The 15,891-nt window shown below is 35.1% G+C and overlaps 1 protein-coding gene and 1 pseudogene across 1 annotated transcript; one reads left to right on the plus strand and one right to left on the minus strand.

Moving 5' to 3' along the window:
• Window positions 1–521: 521 nt before the first annotated feature.
• On the minus strand, window positions 522–4,123 carry LOC137713794 (AP2-like ethylene-responsive transcription factor At2g41710). Its single transcript, XM_068453148.1, has 9 exons — window positions 3,838–4,123; window positions 3,568–3,650; window positions 3,414–3,422; window positions 3,218–3,306; window positions 2,924–2,997; window positions 2,773–2,823; window positions 2,160–2,221; window positions 1,349–1,968; window positions 522–1,237 (listed from the first exon to the last, which is right to left on the minus strand). The coding sequence occupies exons 1-9, from the start codon at window positions 4,068–4,070 to the stop codon at window positions 1,184–1,186; spliced, it is 1,275 nt and encodes a 424-aa protein (XP_068309249.1). The 5' UTR covers window positions 4,071–4,123; the 3' UTR covers window positions 522–1,183.
• A 4,769-nt stretch (window positions 4,124–8,892) lies between these two features.
• LOC137712151 (uncharacterized) lies at window positions 8,893–11,129 on the plus strand (annotated as a pseudogene).
• Window positions 11,130–15,891: the final 4,762 nt, after the last annotated feature.

Below are 15,891 nucleotides of genomic sequence, written 5' to 3' on the forward strand. Positions count from 1 at the left end.
ATTTGCCTACGTTCTTTATATTGTGCTTTTATACTTAAACTTAAGACATCTCAAACTATTTTGTTAAACCTTTACTCGCATATTTGCTAGTTTTATGAATTAATTAATTTAAATTGTTAGGAATCATACTCTAGATACATATGAGTGCAATCCTTGTGGGAATAATCTCGTACTTGCTTTCTATACTATGTGTTTGATCTTGTGCACTTGCGAGTTTAGAACGTGCGATTAGTAGCTTAATATTTAGGTTGCTAAATGCATAACACATTGTCGAGTTTAACTTAGAGTTTTCTTGTTGAAAGCATTCCACAGCTCTCACCGCAGGTTTTGGGCTCGGTGAGTATACTAGGATTAGATTGTAACGGATAACTAACTATATTTAAGGATCTTTGGACGAGGAAGTGAAAAAATTGTGTCCAACTTGAAGATACATGGAGAAGAGTATACAACAAAAATAACGTATACAACAAACAGAGATAATCAAGCTCAAAGAAATCCAAAACCTGACCAAACTGGGGGCACACAAGGAGCTCAAATGCTTTATTAAGAGATCCTCACAAACCGATTCCGAGAGCCAAAGAAACTATACATGCGAGGGAAACTTATATGAAACGGTTTCATACAACAAAGTGAAAGGAACATTTTCTCCTACTACAAGGAAACAATTACCGTTACCCAGACCTAGAAGCAAAACCATGCAGAGTTTCTCCTACTACAAAAGTTATAATTACCATTACTATCATTGACATGGGAGGGGAAAAAACAAAAAAAAAGTGACTAGGGTAAATATCTAGTAAAAAACAAACCAAGAGAGGCATTCATTTTAAACCACAGTGATTCAAACGTATGCATTTATATAAATAACCATATTTTCTGTACAAAATATCCAAATCCAGAACTGATGTCTTGAACTTATACAGAAAAACTAAAGGACCAGCACTCCAAAACGCTTCAGAACAAGTAATGCACTCCCTTTCTATATATTCTACACCCCATGCAGTACAAACCTCTTCGTTGCCAAGGCCGCATCAAATGTTTACGCACTTTCCACTTCAAAGGTTCACATACTTGTCTTTCCTGTGTCTGTAGCATGTAATCCATAGGCAAAACCTTCAGACTAGAGGTCGTCAAGCAACTGTTAGCATGAACTTCACCAACTTTTAGAACAAAAGGAAATGCAACCTCATTCTTCGGGCTGAAATAAAGTGAAAGTTGAACTTGTCTCTGTCTTTGTAATCTGCATTACCATATGAAGCAAGCTAAGTATTAGCTTATTATTTCTCATGAATCAGAAGATTCAGAACACGGAAAACAAAAGGAGAGAGATTCTTGAAATGAAAATACCAACCTCAGTCGTGCGAGAAATTCCAGAAGGAAGAACAGGAGCAAGAGACGTCCAAATAATGGGGTCTACCAAGGGATCAACGGCATTGTAGTTGGTCAGAAGTGGTGCAGACAAGAAGGGAGCCAACGGGAACACGTCTGATTGGAGAGACATTCCACCACTCATTCCTAATACAGAACTAAGTCTTTCGTCATGACTTGTGGATTTCTCAATTGCCTTTCCATAGTCCATCTTGTGGATGATATTTTTGTTTTCATTCTCATCATTATCTGCATTGTTTTCCTCCTTTTGTGATGCTTTCTCTTGCAAGTTCTTATAGGCAGCTGACCGTGAGAGGATGCTCATGGCAGAGACTCTGGTACCTTTATGCTTTTTGCTTACACGAGAGATGCCCAAACGGGGCATCTGGTATGGTTCAGTAGGCTGGATTCCCCATTCTAATGTTTTAAGTTCAACTCCAATATCTCCAACACAACCGTGTTTTGTTTCTTCTGAAAATTTCATGCTAGTTTCAGCTTGTCGAGATCTGTTGGGTCCCCACCACTTGATGTAACTCGTTAGGTCAATCTTTCTTTCAATGCAAAGAGCTCCCAAAATTTCACTTTCTGTTGCTGGATCAACGCCTGTACGTTGAAGTTGTATAAGACGGAAAGTGGCACTGATTCAGGTAGTAATCCAGATAAAGGAATATAATAAATTCAAAAGCCTCCATCTGCAACTTTGTTTTGCAGAAGATTTCAGATCGAGGAGACTGATTTTTCAGAGCCCTCTTATCCAAAATATTGCTTCAGTTCAGCATCTGTTGAGGACTTACCATAATGTGTGCTATTGAAGTACTCAGATCCACCCATACGACCCAACGACGGCTCCCAACGACTGTTATGTGTACAAAGAATAAAAATTCAGAACGGAATGAAGAAACACAACATGAATTACTGGCATTACACAGAATTTGGAGACATTTTTTGCCTCTACATGCTGCAAATCAACAACACAAGAAATTGATACCGTTGTGATACAATGCATTGTTGGTTAAGTCTTCTATGGTTTGTTTGGCTCAAAATGGGGACTGTAAACCTTAACAACCAAGAACACGATATATAAGAAGATAAAAAGTACATTATATTATTTAAAACTCTTGTAGATTGAGTTTCTCGATGTATTACTCAATGAGTTTGAATGATACACAACTTTCCATGTAGAATTCTAGTGACAAGATATTATATACAACAAGCTTTTTACTTCTGTCCACAACCCAGATTGGGATAGTTGACTCGTAAAAAACAGAATAAAAAGACTCTACTGGCCTAACAAACAAAGTGTAATCGCAAAAGATATAAATAAGCATCCTTAATGTGCCAAGAAGTCCTATGAGAAACGAACATTATATATTGTGCATACAAGTAACATTTAAAGGTAAAGCATACCTAGAAAGCCCACGAAATTTGGAAATTCCTCTTGAGAAACCACTGCTCTTTCTGCAGGAGGAGATTACAATTAAAAATGTGCAAAGTCTCCAGATTCAAATATGTATTTTCAAATTTTCTTTTAAAAAAAAGTGTAAAAATCTATACAAACCTTCGAAGAGAAGCAAGGTATTCCTCCCTTGACACATTCTGCATCTCTTCAAGATCCCTTGTGTAATCAGTAACCTGCAACAATTGAAGAAAGAGCTAACTTGAACAAAGGGAATACTGTAGTTGACAACTCGAAAATATTTACATATTGGCATGAAGAACCGAGATGCTGATTTGAAAAATTCAAGTGTTTTCTTACTTATGGTATACGCAAACAGTAGAACAAATGCTAACCCAAGTACCAAAAATGGAAGAAATTTCAATGAAATCAGCAAATCAATGACAATAATCTCACAGGAAAATTGATGAGAGTGCCAGGACCCCAGTATTTCAAGGCAGCAAGATCATAAGCTCTAGCTGCAGCCTCTTCATCGTCATACGCCCCTGTAAATTCCACATGATACTCAAGGATTAAAAATTAAACCGATAGCTTACACAAGAAATTGGCAATTTCTTAAGTAATCTATGAAAAACTGAAGCCCCCAACTTACCCAAGTAAACTGGAATATATATCGAATCATCATGCGCCAACATTACCATGCACAGTCCAAGAAATCAAAAGCTAGTCAGCAATTATACATGTATACAACATTTATACGCTAACAAAAAGGGGAGAGAGAGAGAGAGAGAGAAGTAAAGAGAGACCTTGCTTTCCCTTCTTATTCTGGTTGTGATTCCAGGTACTTTTATCCCAAAGATGAGCCTCATAACGACCTGTCCATCTATGCCTACATTTACACAACCAAATCACAGTTCATCCTTTTCAACTTTTAATTTTCAAATTTAATAAACATATGAATTAATCAAAACAATTCCCAATTATAATAACTTATTTGCTAAATCAGGGATATTTTCTCAGCAACCAAACAGAAAGGGAAAGAGAAAGAGAAAGAGTAGAGGAGCTTAATTACATACCGAGTGACTCCACGGTAAATGGAGCTCCGTTTTCCAGCAGCACACGGAGGCATTTTGCTGATGCGCTCTTTCGCCGTACATCCTCTCTCTTTCTTCGATTTCTTCACCCCTCTGTACACCATTAGCTGATCGCTCGCTATAACCGCCTCCGACGCCTCTGCTCCTCCACCGCCACTGCCGCCCCCGCTTCCGCTTTCGGTCTTCGGACCAGGATCCGAGGACGACGACGCCATATGATTAAACACTCCAATTGAGTCCACAAACCAAAACCGGAGAGAGAGAGAGAGAGAGATGAGTGAGTGAGTCTGAGTGATGAGTAGTTTTGGAGTTTTTTGGTCTTGTTCGTTTCAATGGAAAACTACAGTGAAGAAGATGAGAGATGAAAATACGAATTTACCCTTCGTTTGATTTTGTTCATGGCTAATGATGTTTGAGTTGTTTTATGGTTTGAAAAGATTATAACGGCTAGGACGGGAAGCGGGGTAGTTACGTAACTTTGGATTATCATTATGCGCAGTGTGGGTTGGATGCGAAAGCCGCGTGGTCCGTTGAACGACAGTAATTTTCTACTGACTCATGATATCAACCATGTGACAAAGCAGAGCTGGTTGACTATAAAAAAAAAAGCTTATATGGTATTAGACTGTAACAATCATGTCTCGGGTTTATTACATAGGTTTAACTGTAGCAATAGTTTCTGAAGCTTATTTCTTGCTTAATTTTATTTTGTAACTCTCATATTAGTTTATTTAATCCTCAAAATTGATAATGTGTTTCACCATTAGTCATTTTTCATAACGATGTCCTTTTTTTTCAGTTAAGCCTGGGATTGTATTAGGAACTTGAACTTAACTTCAAAAAAACAACAGACGAAGCTCAAAACAAACAAATATTTAAAAATTAATATCTATAACTTTATTTTGAACAAACAATATTATCTACGAGGGTGGGGAGAGTAGACTAAGCCTCATAATGGGCTAGCAGTGCGATTTTAAGCTTCTTCATTGGTCATTTTTACTAACGCCGTCTTTTCTTCCCATTAAATCTAGGAGTATTAAGAACTTGAACTTAAAACTTAAAAAAACAATAGAAGAAGCTTAAAACAAATAAATATTTATAAACTTTTTTTTTTTTTTTTGAACAAACAATATTATCTACAAGGGTGAGGAGAGTGGGCTAAACCTCACAATGGGCTAGCAAAATGATATCTGAAGTGTAAAAATACAAAATGAAATTAGTTGGACTTTAGCAACTTGTAATATTAGGCAATGCAATTTTAAAATTGGTAGGAGATCGAGCTCTGTTAAACAACTAAGAAATCACATACTGAACTACGAAAAAATGTATTCAATTTTCTTAATTTTGTGGTTTTGGGTGCTTTTGATTTGGGATGAGTTTCTTTGGCATCTAATTATTTATGTATTTTGGTCAAGAGTGTCTATTGTCATAAATTAGTAGTTGCTAAGTCTTACGAGTCGAGTGGTGGGTGATGGGCATCGTTGAAATTGTCTATCTATATATGTACTTGTTTGTAGTTAATCAAGATAAATACAACAAATATATCCTCAAATGATTGCCATGACACTAGCCTGGTGCACTGGGCTACAATGGAAGTACCCTCAAATGACTCTGCAATGGCAGTAGCCTAGTGCTTTTTTATTCAATGCCAAATTGAAAATTTTCCATCTACACGTATTTGATTCTATCTGCAGCAATGAAATCCTCATATAAAATTAGTGATTACATATAATCGTTAGTTTTTCCATATGCCTAGACACCTTTTTTTTTTACATAAATGATAAAGATGTTCATCTCATTTGTGCTAATCTTTAAAGCTTTTCTACAGAATTAGTTAATGACTTGTTATCTCCATTTAAGTATTTCTTGATGAGTTGAGATATTTTTATTTCCACAAGTTTACATAAGGTTGCATTTCTTCTAAAAGATTAAAGTGTTTGGTTCGGTTTGCATCAGTTTAGCATATTAGATAAGTTGCTTATCAATCATTCTGATGTCAATAAATAATCGTGCAATGTTGAATGCCTTGCATTTGCATCAATCAAGTATATTGGTTCAACACTCAACATTCAGATGGAGTAAGAATTGTTTACAAGTCTCAGTATTATTTTAAATTGTCAAACAGCTTTGAAAATTAAACATTCAACAAATAAACTTATAACAATTGATACACCTTACTAAATTTGGTTGAAAACAATTTATAAATGTTTTTGCAGTGATAAATAATAATGATGATCGTTGCAATTTAGAATTGAGCATACAATCATGCATACAAGCACACACAAATTATATCACACACAATTGCTTTGTAATGAGGAAAATTTTCGTTCTAGAAATTGAGACCGAGTAATTTTGCATCTTTGTATCTTCATGTAAAGCTTACTGTTTTTGATCCATTGCTTTGTTCATGAATCCTCTTGATCTAGTTCATTTGATATCATAATTACTTCTTTTGCCAACACCCTTAATAGCAATGATATTATATATATCATGTCTTCATTTTTTTTTTCTTTGTAAATTTGAATAATATAGATCAAATGAAGCTTTTATTGATCTTATTGTTAGAGATGTCTCATTTACAAACAATTTGCGTTTGTACGATTCGTGTGTTGATGATGTTAAAGGCCAAACAGAGACATGCTGAAAGACAAGCTTTGACTAACCGTTCACTTGTTAAACGGGAGATTAGTTTGTGTTATCGAAATAGTATAATAGGGAACAGTGATACTGAATTGTCAACAAATTGAGAATCGATAGAAGGACTTGATATATTATGTGACTTACTTTGTCAAGATGGGAGGGTAAAAAAATGATGGTTTGGTGTCTGTAGAGGTGCAGGTGTTTATGACTGTACCAATACTAGCACATCATACTAAGAATTGTAGTATTGGTCGGAAGAAACTATTAGTAGATATTTCAAGAGTGTATTGCAAATAATTTTGCGATTACAACGTATCCTACTAAAAACCCCTCAACACGTGCCAAATGATTCTACGGATCATAGGTGGTGATGTTTCAAAGTATGTTGATAAATTTTTTTTTTCATTTTTCCTAAATTCTAAGAAGAGATTCCCTTTGTATAAATTAACAAAAGCTTTTTCTTCTTCTTTTTGTTTAGAATTGATTGGGAGCATTAGATGAAATGCATACTGATGTGCATGTATCTGAAGTTGACAAACCAATATACCGAACAAGAAAGGGTCGAGTTGCAATTAATATGTTGGGGGTGTGTTCAGGGGATATGCAACTCATATATGTATTTTGGGGTAGGAGGGCTCTATATCAAACTCCAGAATGCTACATGATGAAGCAATTACTAAGCCCAATGGATTAAGGTCCTGTTTGGCAGATCGGATAAAGGATTAGTTATACGGACCAGGGTGTTTAGCATTCACTTTTAGTAAATAAGCGCCTGATTAATTTAACCGGTTTGCTTATTTAACACGGTATACACCCGCTTAATAAAACCAACCAAAACACTCGGATTATTTAGTCGGTTTCACTCTCCTCTCTCGCGAACTCAGCCCTCTCTCTCTCGCCTTCTCTCGGCATCGTCGTCCTCCCCGTCACCTTCTCTCGGCATCGTCGCCCTCCCCATCACCTTCTCTCGGCATCGTCGTCCTCCCCGTCACCTTCTCTCGGCATCGTTGTCCTCCCCGTCACCTTCTCTCGCTATCCGACCTCCCTGTCGCCTTTTGTCGGCATCGTTGTCCTCCCCGTCACCTTCTCTCGCCATCGCCGTCCTCCCTGTCGCCTTCTGTCGCGCTGCTTTCTCTCGCCATCTCTGCTCTCCTAGTCTTTGTCGCCTTCCTCATCACCTATTCGCCGTCCTCCCCTGCAACTGGGTCTTGCAAAGAAACATGGTGCGGCGGAGAGATGATTTCAATTTGGGATTTTTCTGCAACTGGCTATTTGAATTTATTTGGGATTTTTCTGCAGTCGGGGAAGAAGAATATGGGAGAGAAAGGGATGGAGTTTGGGGGGGTGCAGCGGAGAGAGCTGGGGAACAATTATTTGGGATTCTTCTACAGTCGGGGAAGAAGAAGAAGGGAGAAAGAGGGAGGGTGTTTGGGGGTGTGCGAAGAGATCTGGGAACAAAAAAATGATTTCACTTTTTTTTTTTTTTTTTAAATTTTATTTTAAGTTTGATTCAATACCAAACACAGTATAAATAATACAATCATTAGTCTGATACTGCACCAAACGTCCGACTAATTTAGTCAATACTATCCGGTGACTATTTATCTTATCCGACAGAAATAGTCAGTATAGTCCGAGCTGCCAAACGAAGCCTAAATGTACTAGCTGTAAGACTGTTAGTTAGTCTTAAATTTGTAAGTTTGGTCTAGTTTTGTTTGTGAACTACAAAAAACTAATAGGTCTGTTTCTTTTGGTTATTAAGTTATTATTACCTTGTATATGATGGTTACACAAATGGGGAAGCATTCCTTGCAACATATAGAGGAATACATTATCATTTATTTGAATGCGAGGGACTAACACCTTCCAATAAGAAAGAATATTATAACACGAAGCATTCCAAGGTGAGGAATGCAATTGAAAGCTGTTTTGGCTTGCTAGAAGGAAGTGAGGCCGTACTAAGGAGTCAATCTTTCTATCTGATAAGGTCACAAGGTCAAATAATTACCGCTTGTTGTCTACTACAAAATCTTATTAGGCAAAAGATGTCTATAGATCAATAGAGAATTTTCCAATGATAGAAGATGGACAAAATATAGAAAAAGCTGAATATACTAGTACTGTTGGAGCATTTGACCAATGGACAGCAAAAAGGAATGTCATGACTCAAAAAATTTATAATGATTAGAGAGCAATTAAGAACTAGCAACCGAACTAGCTATATGTGTTAACGATAGCATTTTGTTTTAGTTTTTCATTTTATTATGCATATGTTGGGAATTATGCAAAATGATTGCATTGAAAGTCATTGAAATTAATTCATTTTATTGATTAGATATTATGCAAATTGATTCATTTTATTGTGCTTTAGTACTTTCGAATATTTGTTGTTTAGGTATGGATAATGGCAGTAATTTGAATGCTGCTCAAGTGCCGAAAGGAAAGAGGTGTAAATGGGAGGCATTCAAGGAAGAATCATTGCTATCCGTTCTTGATGATTTTGTTACTCGGAGCTAGCGGTATTACATAGGTGATTTCAAACAAGGTACTTTGATTGAAGTTGCGAAAGAGTTCAATGTTTAGTGTTCTAATATATATATATATGTATATATATATATATGTATGTATGTATGTGTATATATATATATATGTATGTATGTATGTGTATATATATATATGTATGTATGTATGTATATAAGTGAGAAGCCTAATAAGGTGAAGCTTTCTAAAACCCTAAAATGCCCTTCTTTCACTATGATTTTAAAAGGAAAAACCAACATACCACAAACACCAGCACGTATGAAAAAAGCCCTTTTGAAAGCATACCCAAGGAGTGGGCGCCCATCCAATCTTCACTTATAGACATCAAATGGCCTTATTTACATTTGTTAACAACTTCTAACGAGCAAGTTAGTAGCCTACCCCGGCGGAATGTTGGGATAGAGTAATAACCATGCTCAAACAAATTCACAAAAATAAAAAATATAAAAAAATAAGGACAATAAGGTAAAACACAATTCAACAAAACAGACTATAGAAGGGGACGATAAAGATTAACTGCCAAAGTTGGATTCCTAACTCCGTTTTACTTCCAACTCTTGAACTCCCTCATCAGATAGGATTCTTTGCAGTTTGACAACAGCAAAAACATGATCAAGCGGCGTTTCCGTTTGGCCTCTCATATTGTCTCTTCAACTTGTGGGAGAACACCCACTGTTATTCCACTCTCTAGTAAGCAATTTTCCACCCTATGATGTTAATCACCATAGAAAAAATGGAAAGTGAATTTTTATTATTGTTGTTTTTTTAGGCCGTACCAAATTTGTGCATGTTATCTTTGTTATTAGTTAGAGAAATATTATTTCATACTATTCATTTTGGCGCATGTGATAAAAAAAAAAAAAAGTCTTATCGCTTGTGGCACCAACGATCAAAAATAAAAATTAAAGAAAACAGTAACAGCTACAACCGACATACGTGGTTTTGATATATGTAAAAGTTCTTTAGGGCGTGGAGCACCTATGACTAGAGAAAAATAAGCCTCAAATATGTGTGGTAATTAGAAAACATGGTCATGATAATAGTTTGTAACACAAATGTGGATAAAATATATCATAAGGATATGACTGAAAAAAGAAAATAATAAGAAATTGTTATGATGTGCTTCTATGTACAATTAATAAAATAATCACTTAAGAAATATAAATATAACTAAAATAACATATCTTTAGGGGTGCATAGCTAGTGACGAAAAACGCGCGTACGAAAATGCTTGTGTGAATATAAAGACCAGTCCACATATTGAGTCAAAGTTGAAGAGATGAAAAAAAATATATAGTGTAGTTCTTGACATGATGAACACAAGTGGATTTGCATGAAATAATGTCAAAAAGTGCATTGAAGTTGACAGTGCAGAAGCATAGCAAACTTATGTGCAAGTTCAAATCCTATTTTATTTACTGATTCGTTACATAGTAGCTATATTTTTGACACATGCTAACTTTTAGTATTGCTATGATAATATAATCTTAAAAAAATAAAGATGCTAAGAGGATGGAGAAGCAAACCTTTTCCATTGTATGATAGATTTACATATATATTTGAAAAGAATCATGCTAGGGTTATGTAGCCTAAACTCTTGCAGAAATGATGGAGGAACAAAGTCATAATGAGGTTGATGCAAGTGATATTGGAGCTGAAAATAATGTTTCTCTAGTGAACCAGCAAGGCTAACAAAGCAATAAAAAATTGATTAAAAAAAGGAAAAAAAAAAATGTTTCTCTAGTGAACCAGCAAGGCCAACAAAGCGACCAATCTGCAAGTAGTCAAAGAAAGAGGAATATGGCTATGGGAAGTTCAATGATGGAACTGGGGTAATTATCAATGGATAGAAAGAATTTTATGTTGAAAGTGGGAAAATGATGCAAACGGTAACTAAAGCTATAGTTCGAGGTACTGCATATCATAGTGACATAACTAACAAACTTAAAGCCATGGGTCTTCATCCTATGATCAAATTGATGGATTAATTCTTACTTTGGAAAAACCATAAAATGTGGGAGTGTTCAGGTTAATAGATGCCGAACTCAAAAGTGTTCGTTCAAAAGTTTCTAAGTGATAAAGCAAGCAGATGATTATATATGTGGTGCCTTTTGACATGGATTGCATTTTGTTAATCGTACAAGCTTAGGTTGTGGTTTCCAACTTAGCCTTGCACTATGAAATATTTTGGCTAATGTTAATTAACATTTTATGAATCATGGAGATCTACTTTTGAATGATAAAATTGCAGCTAACTATTACAAGTATGTTGCAAATTATTGTAACTAGCGTATATTGTAGTTATTGTAAGTCTATTATTTGGTTTTCAATTGGGTGGAAAGTTGTTGGCTTTAATGGAAGTTTGGATAGAATCTAGTATTGGGTTGTTTGTCAGATTGTGAAAGATGCTGCATTTGAAATTTGTTTATACTATGTGAATTTTATTCTCTAGTTTATACAGTGGAAATGTATTTATAGTTTTGGAACTATATTTTTTTGGTTTTATCTTTTGTGGCAAATATTTTTCTTGTCATATGATTCAATATCCTAGTCGATAGGATGTAGGATTTTCATCCGGCTTCGAAATTTCCTCCTCCTTTAAATTATTATAATAGTTTCAAACCATCCCCCTATTACTAATAAAAAGATTTAAAAAAATGTTGTTCTTGGATCTAGATAACTTATTGGATGGTTTTTGGCCTTCATTTCAACTACACAAAATGGAAAACACTAAGTTGTGTGCTCCTCCTCTTAGTCCTTTGCAAGTATGTCAAATGAAATGATATGATCTTTATATCTTTTGAGAAATGAAACTGTGAAACTTAGATAACTTTGGCTTACTAATACTTGGGGATCATAGTATGTGATGTATACTTCACTAATAGGTGGATATGTGATGAAAATTCCAGTCTGTTATTAGAAGTAGGGTTTCCATTGCTTCGCAAGCTGGTAGTTTCTTATTTTGCTTTTCATTTTCTTTTAATTTTGGGATTTGAGGATGGTGTAATTCCTTCTAGTAGATATCTTCTTTGCTCTTGACCCTACAATTTGATTTTTAGTTGTTAGGAGAACACGTTTGTTGTATTGATGTTTGGAACAATGCTACTTTTGAATCTTGTATATTTCTTTCGTTGACAAGAAATTTGGTTTGTATTTTTTATTGAGTCTCACTCTCATCACATGCTATTAATTTTGATAAATCTTTAATAGAAAAGAAATTAAAATAGAACAATAATTTAGTCCTAGTCTGAGCAAACACCAAACTGGTGACAGTACTATTGTCATTATCTTGCTTTTTTAGTCCAACAGCAAATGCTTCACTAAGTCAGTCCAACTTAGTCCCTAAAGTTAGTCTAGTCTACGATAGTCCAATACAACGAATGGCACCCTAAGGGTGTTTGTGTAATTTTCAAAAATTGAGGGGTTAAATAAAAACATGGCAAACCTGAGGGATTAGTAAGTAAAAACCAAAAAAAAAAAGAAACAATGTCAGCACTCTATAATACTTAATTGAACAATTACGCCAAAAAAGTTGCCACAATTACACTTGAGCTAGGGCAGGGCATTTAAAAAAAAAAATCAACTAAACCAGCCGAACTGAAATGGTAGTACGGGTGGGCACTTAAAACTGAAACACGAACCAAATCAAACCGCACCAAACAGTTCGGTTTTGCGGTTTTGAAACCGAACCGCAAAAAAGGAAATGGTTTGGTTTTAGTTTTGGCTTTTGAAAATCGTACCAAAACTGAACCGCACCGTAAATATTAATAAGTATTTAATTAAATGTCCATATGAGATGTCATGTTTTGATTGGTTGTTTGTTAGAGTCCATACATTTAGTATGAACTCAACCACACTAGAATATCATCATTCATCACTTTCTTTCTATTCTACATAATATCATCACTCATCAATAAAGGTGGGCACTTGAATGCATTGTCCTACAATGGATATGTGATCAACGGGTAAATGTTCCACACAAAGGATGTTGAGAAATCTAAATTGCAAGGGAAATAATGCATAGCTTCCTCATAGATTTGAGGGTGCAACCATGCAAGTCTGTTTGCTGGGCAATTATAATATATATCTGTCATGAGTTCATGACATTGGATCATTGATACATGTTATCTACTGCACATAGTATGCATGTAAAGTTGCCAACCGTTCATTGATTTCTTCTTCCCAAGCCTTAAATTTTTGCATGGCAATTGGTACCTAGCTAGCTAATGAGGTTGCTCTGTGAGGACTTTTTATTGGTCTTTAATGAGGGATTAGTTTCATTTATATACGGATTTATGACATTTTGTAGCAGTTCGATTAGCTATTGCTTAAGTTTAATTTGTACCCTTGAGGAGCATTCTCTAAGATTGAGAATTGCTTAATAATATGTTCTAATCTTTCATTTCAAGTTCTGATTTATGATCTTACTAGAAACTACTTTTCTTCTAGATAAGTTTTCTTAAAAAAAGTTCTTTATTGATTGCATTCATGTAAAGCTTGAGATAACGAGCATTTCGTATTTTAAATTGTATATTTTTTCTTAAAAAATCGAACCAAAACCGTTTGAAGCTGCACCAAACCGAACCAAACAGTTTGGTTTCATTTTGGTTTCGGCTTCAAAACCGCACCGAACCAAACCACAAAAAGTTTCGATTTCAGTTTTAGTTTCACTCAAAACCGTACCGAACCAAACTGTGCCCACCCCTAAATGGCAACTTAGTTTGGTTTGGTTTTTTATTTTTTATTTTTTATTTTTTTATTATAATTTTCGATGGTTAAACCAGACTGCACTGATCTTAGTTAGTTTGGCAAGTGATTTCCAAAATTCTTAGGCCACGATTAACCGAATCGACCACATATATTTACTTTTATTTATTTTTAATCAGAATTAATATGTGTAGTCATATATGAATGGTCAGTTATCTACAAGTTATCATGTACCCACCACAGAAAAACAAAACCTGGTTAGTTTAAGAGCATTTTCCTTTCATTCACTTGCACTCAACTCTCAGACCCAAAAACTCGCACCCATCGTCATACTTCAAACCCTAGCGTCGTCTTCACTCCTCACCATCTCTTCATTTGATTGATGTTCTTTTTTGTTTAACAAGTAATAGTCAAAACCCTAATATTAGTTTATGATAATCTTATGGGTAATAATCTAATATGTAACTGAAATTAGAGCTTTTGGTTGGGATTTTTTGAATTGGGATGGCTCAATTGGTTTTTGTCAAGCAAAACTTTTGTTTTTGTGTGCACGAGTCTTTTGGGTTTGATTTCATGTGCTTTTGTGTTTGTTTTTAACCCATTTGTTTGATTAGTTGATAGTGTTTAATATGTATTTGATCGGTTTGTTTGTACTTGTATTAGTGGATATTATGATGTCCATATTATGTTCTAGTTTATTTATTTGTCTTACAGAAATTGGTGTCCTGACTTCTTTGCAGTTTATATAGTTTCAATTTGCTTAATGTTGGACTCTGTTTGTTTGTTGTTGATGAAGACACTGCATATCAGAGTGGGGCCATGATTTCAGGTTACTGATATTTGGTGGTTCTTTCTAACATAAATATTAATGGCTTGATTTCATAGTCTTTGTTTATGGAATGTTGGGACTTTGGCTTATGATGTTTGTTTTGGCATCATTTTCCAATTTCTGGCTAGAATGAGATTGTGATCAAGAAAATCTCTTTAAATTAAGTTTCTTGTTATTGATCCTACTTCAGTTTTAAATAAATTTGCCTAGTCTTTGACTGGTAGTAATACGGGCAGTTTTGTTTTCCAAATTACTATTTAATGCGTAATAGTTCAAAAGTGTTTTCAATCAGAGCTTCATGTGTTGATTTTTTTTCCTTGTATATCTATTTCTCACTTTGTTTTATGCCTATAATTATCTTAATGTTACCTGTAAACACTAACCATCATCATTTGAGCATTTCTAATTGTGGACTTTACATGGTGGAATACAAGAAACTAGACAAGTTACGTGGCCTTCTTGTTGATGTTCTATTTATTGCCTTGACGGTCTGCAACTGCTACCGAAAAGTATCTCTCTCTCTCATTTTTTTTTCTTCCAAAAGATGGTAACCTGCAAGTAGTTTAATCTAGTTTGCAGGTTTATTTATGATGGATGGTAGTTCAAAAACTTCTTCAAGTGGTACACCTTCCACCCCTTCCAGTCCTAGTCCTATACAGAGTTCCATTGTTTGGTTACATTTTACTAAATTGCCAGTTGAAGCTGGAAATGAGCTAGATGCAAGGGCTCAATGCAATGTCTGTAAAAATGATTACGCATGTCATGAGAGAAGAAATTGGACATCCACTATGCTGAATCATCTGAGATTAAGGGCTTGTCCGAATTCTCCATTGAAAGTGGTTAAAAATCAGAAAACGCTTAAATTTGCGAAGAGTGGTAACTTAGTTGGATGAACATATAGTGAGGAAATAAGTAGGATTGTTTGTGTGGAGATGACCATACTGGTTAAGAAGCATGACGAAGAGTTGGGGTTTATGCGGTTTATGAGAGAGACTCAACCTACACTGCTAGAGATGTGTGGAATTTCAAGATCACAAGGCCAAAAAAAGAGTACCTTGTCTGGCAATGCACAAAGAATACCTCTTACAACTAACACTTGGACTTCTATCCAAAACGTTAATTATATGGCTCTCATAACCCATTTTATTGATGATGGGTAGAACTTGCACAAAAGAATTCTCAATTTATTTTTTTTTTAAATTACAAAGTATAAAGGTGATGCCATTTGGAGGCTTGTAGAGAAGTGTTTAGCAGATTGGGGCATTGAAAAAGTCTTCACAATCACCGTCAACAATGCTACTCTAATATGGTGCTATTCG

Source organism: Pyrus communis, chromosome 13 (assembly GCF_963583255.1).
Source record: "Pyrus communis chromosome 13, drPyrComm1.1, whole genome shotgun sequence".
NCBI lineage: Eukaryota > Viridiplantae > Streptophyta > Magnoliopsida > Rosales > Rosaceae > Pyrus > Pyrus communis.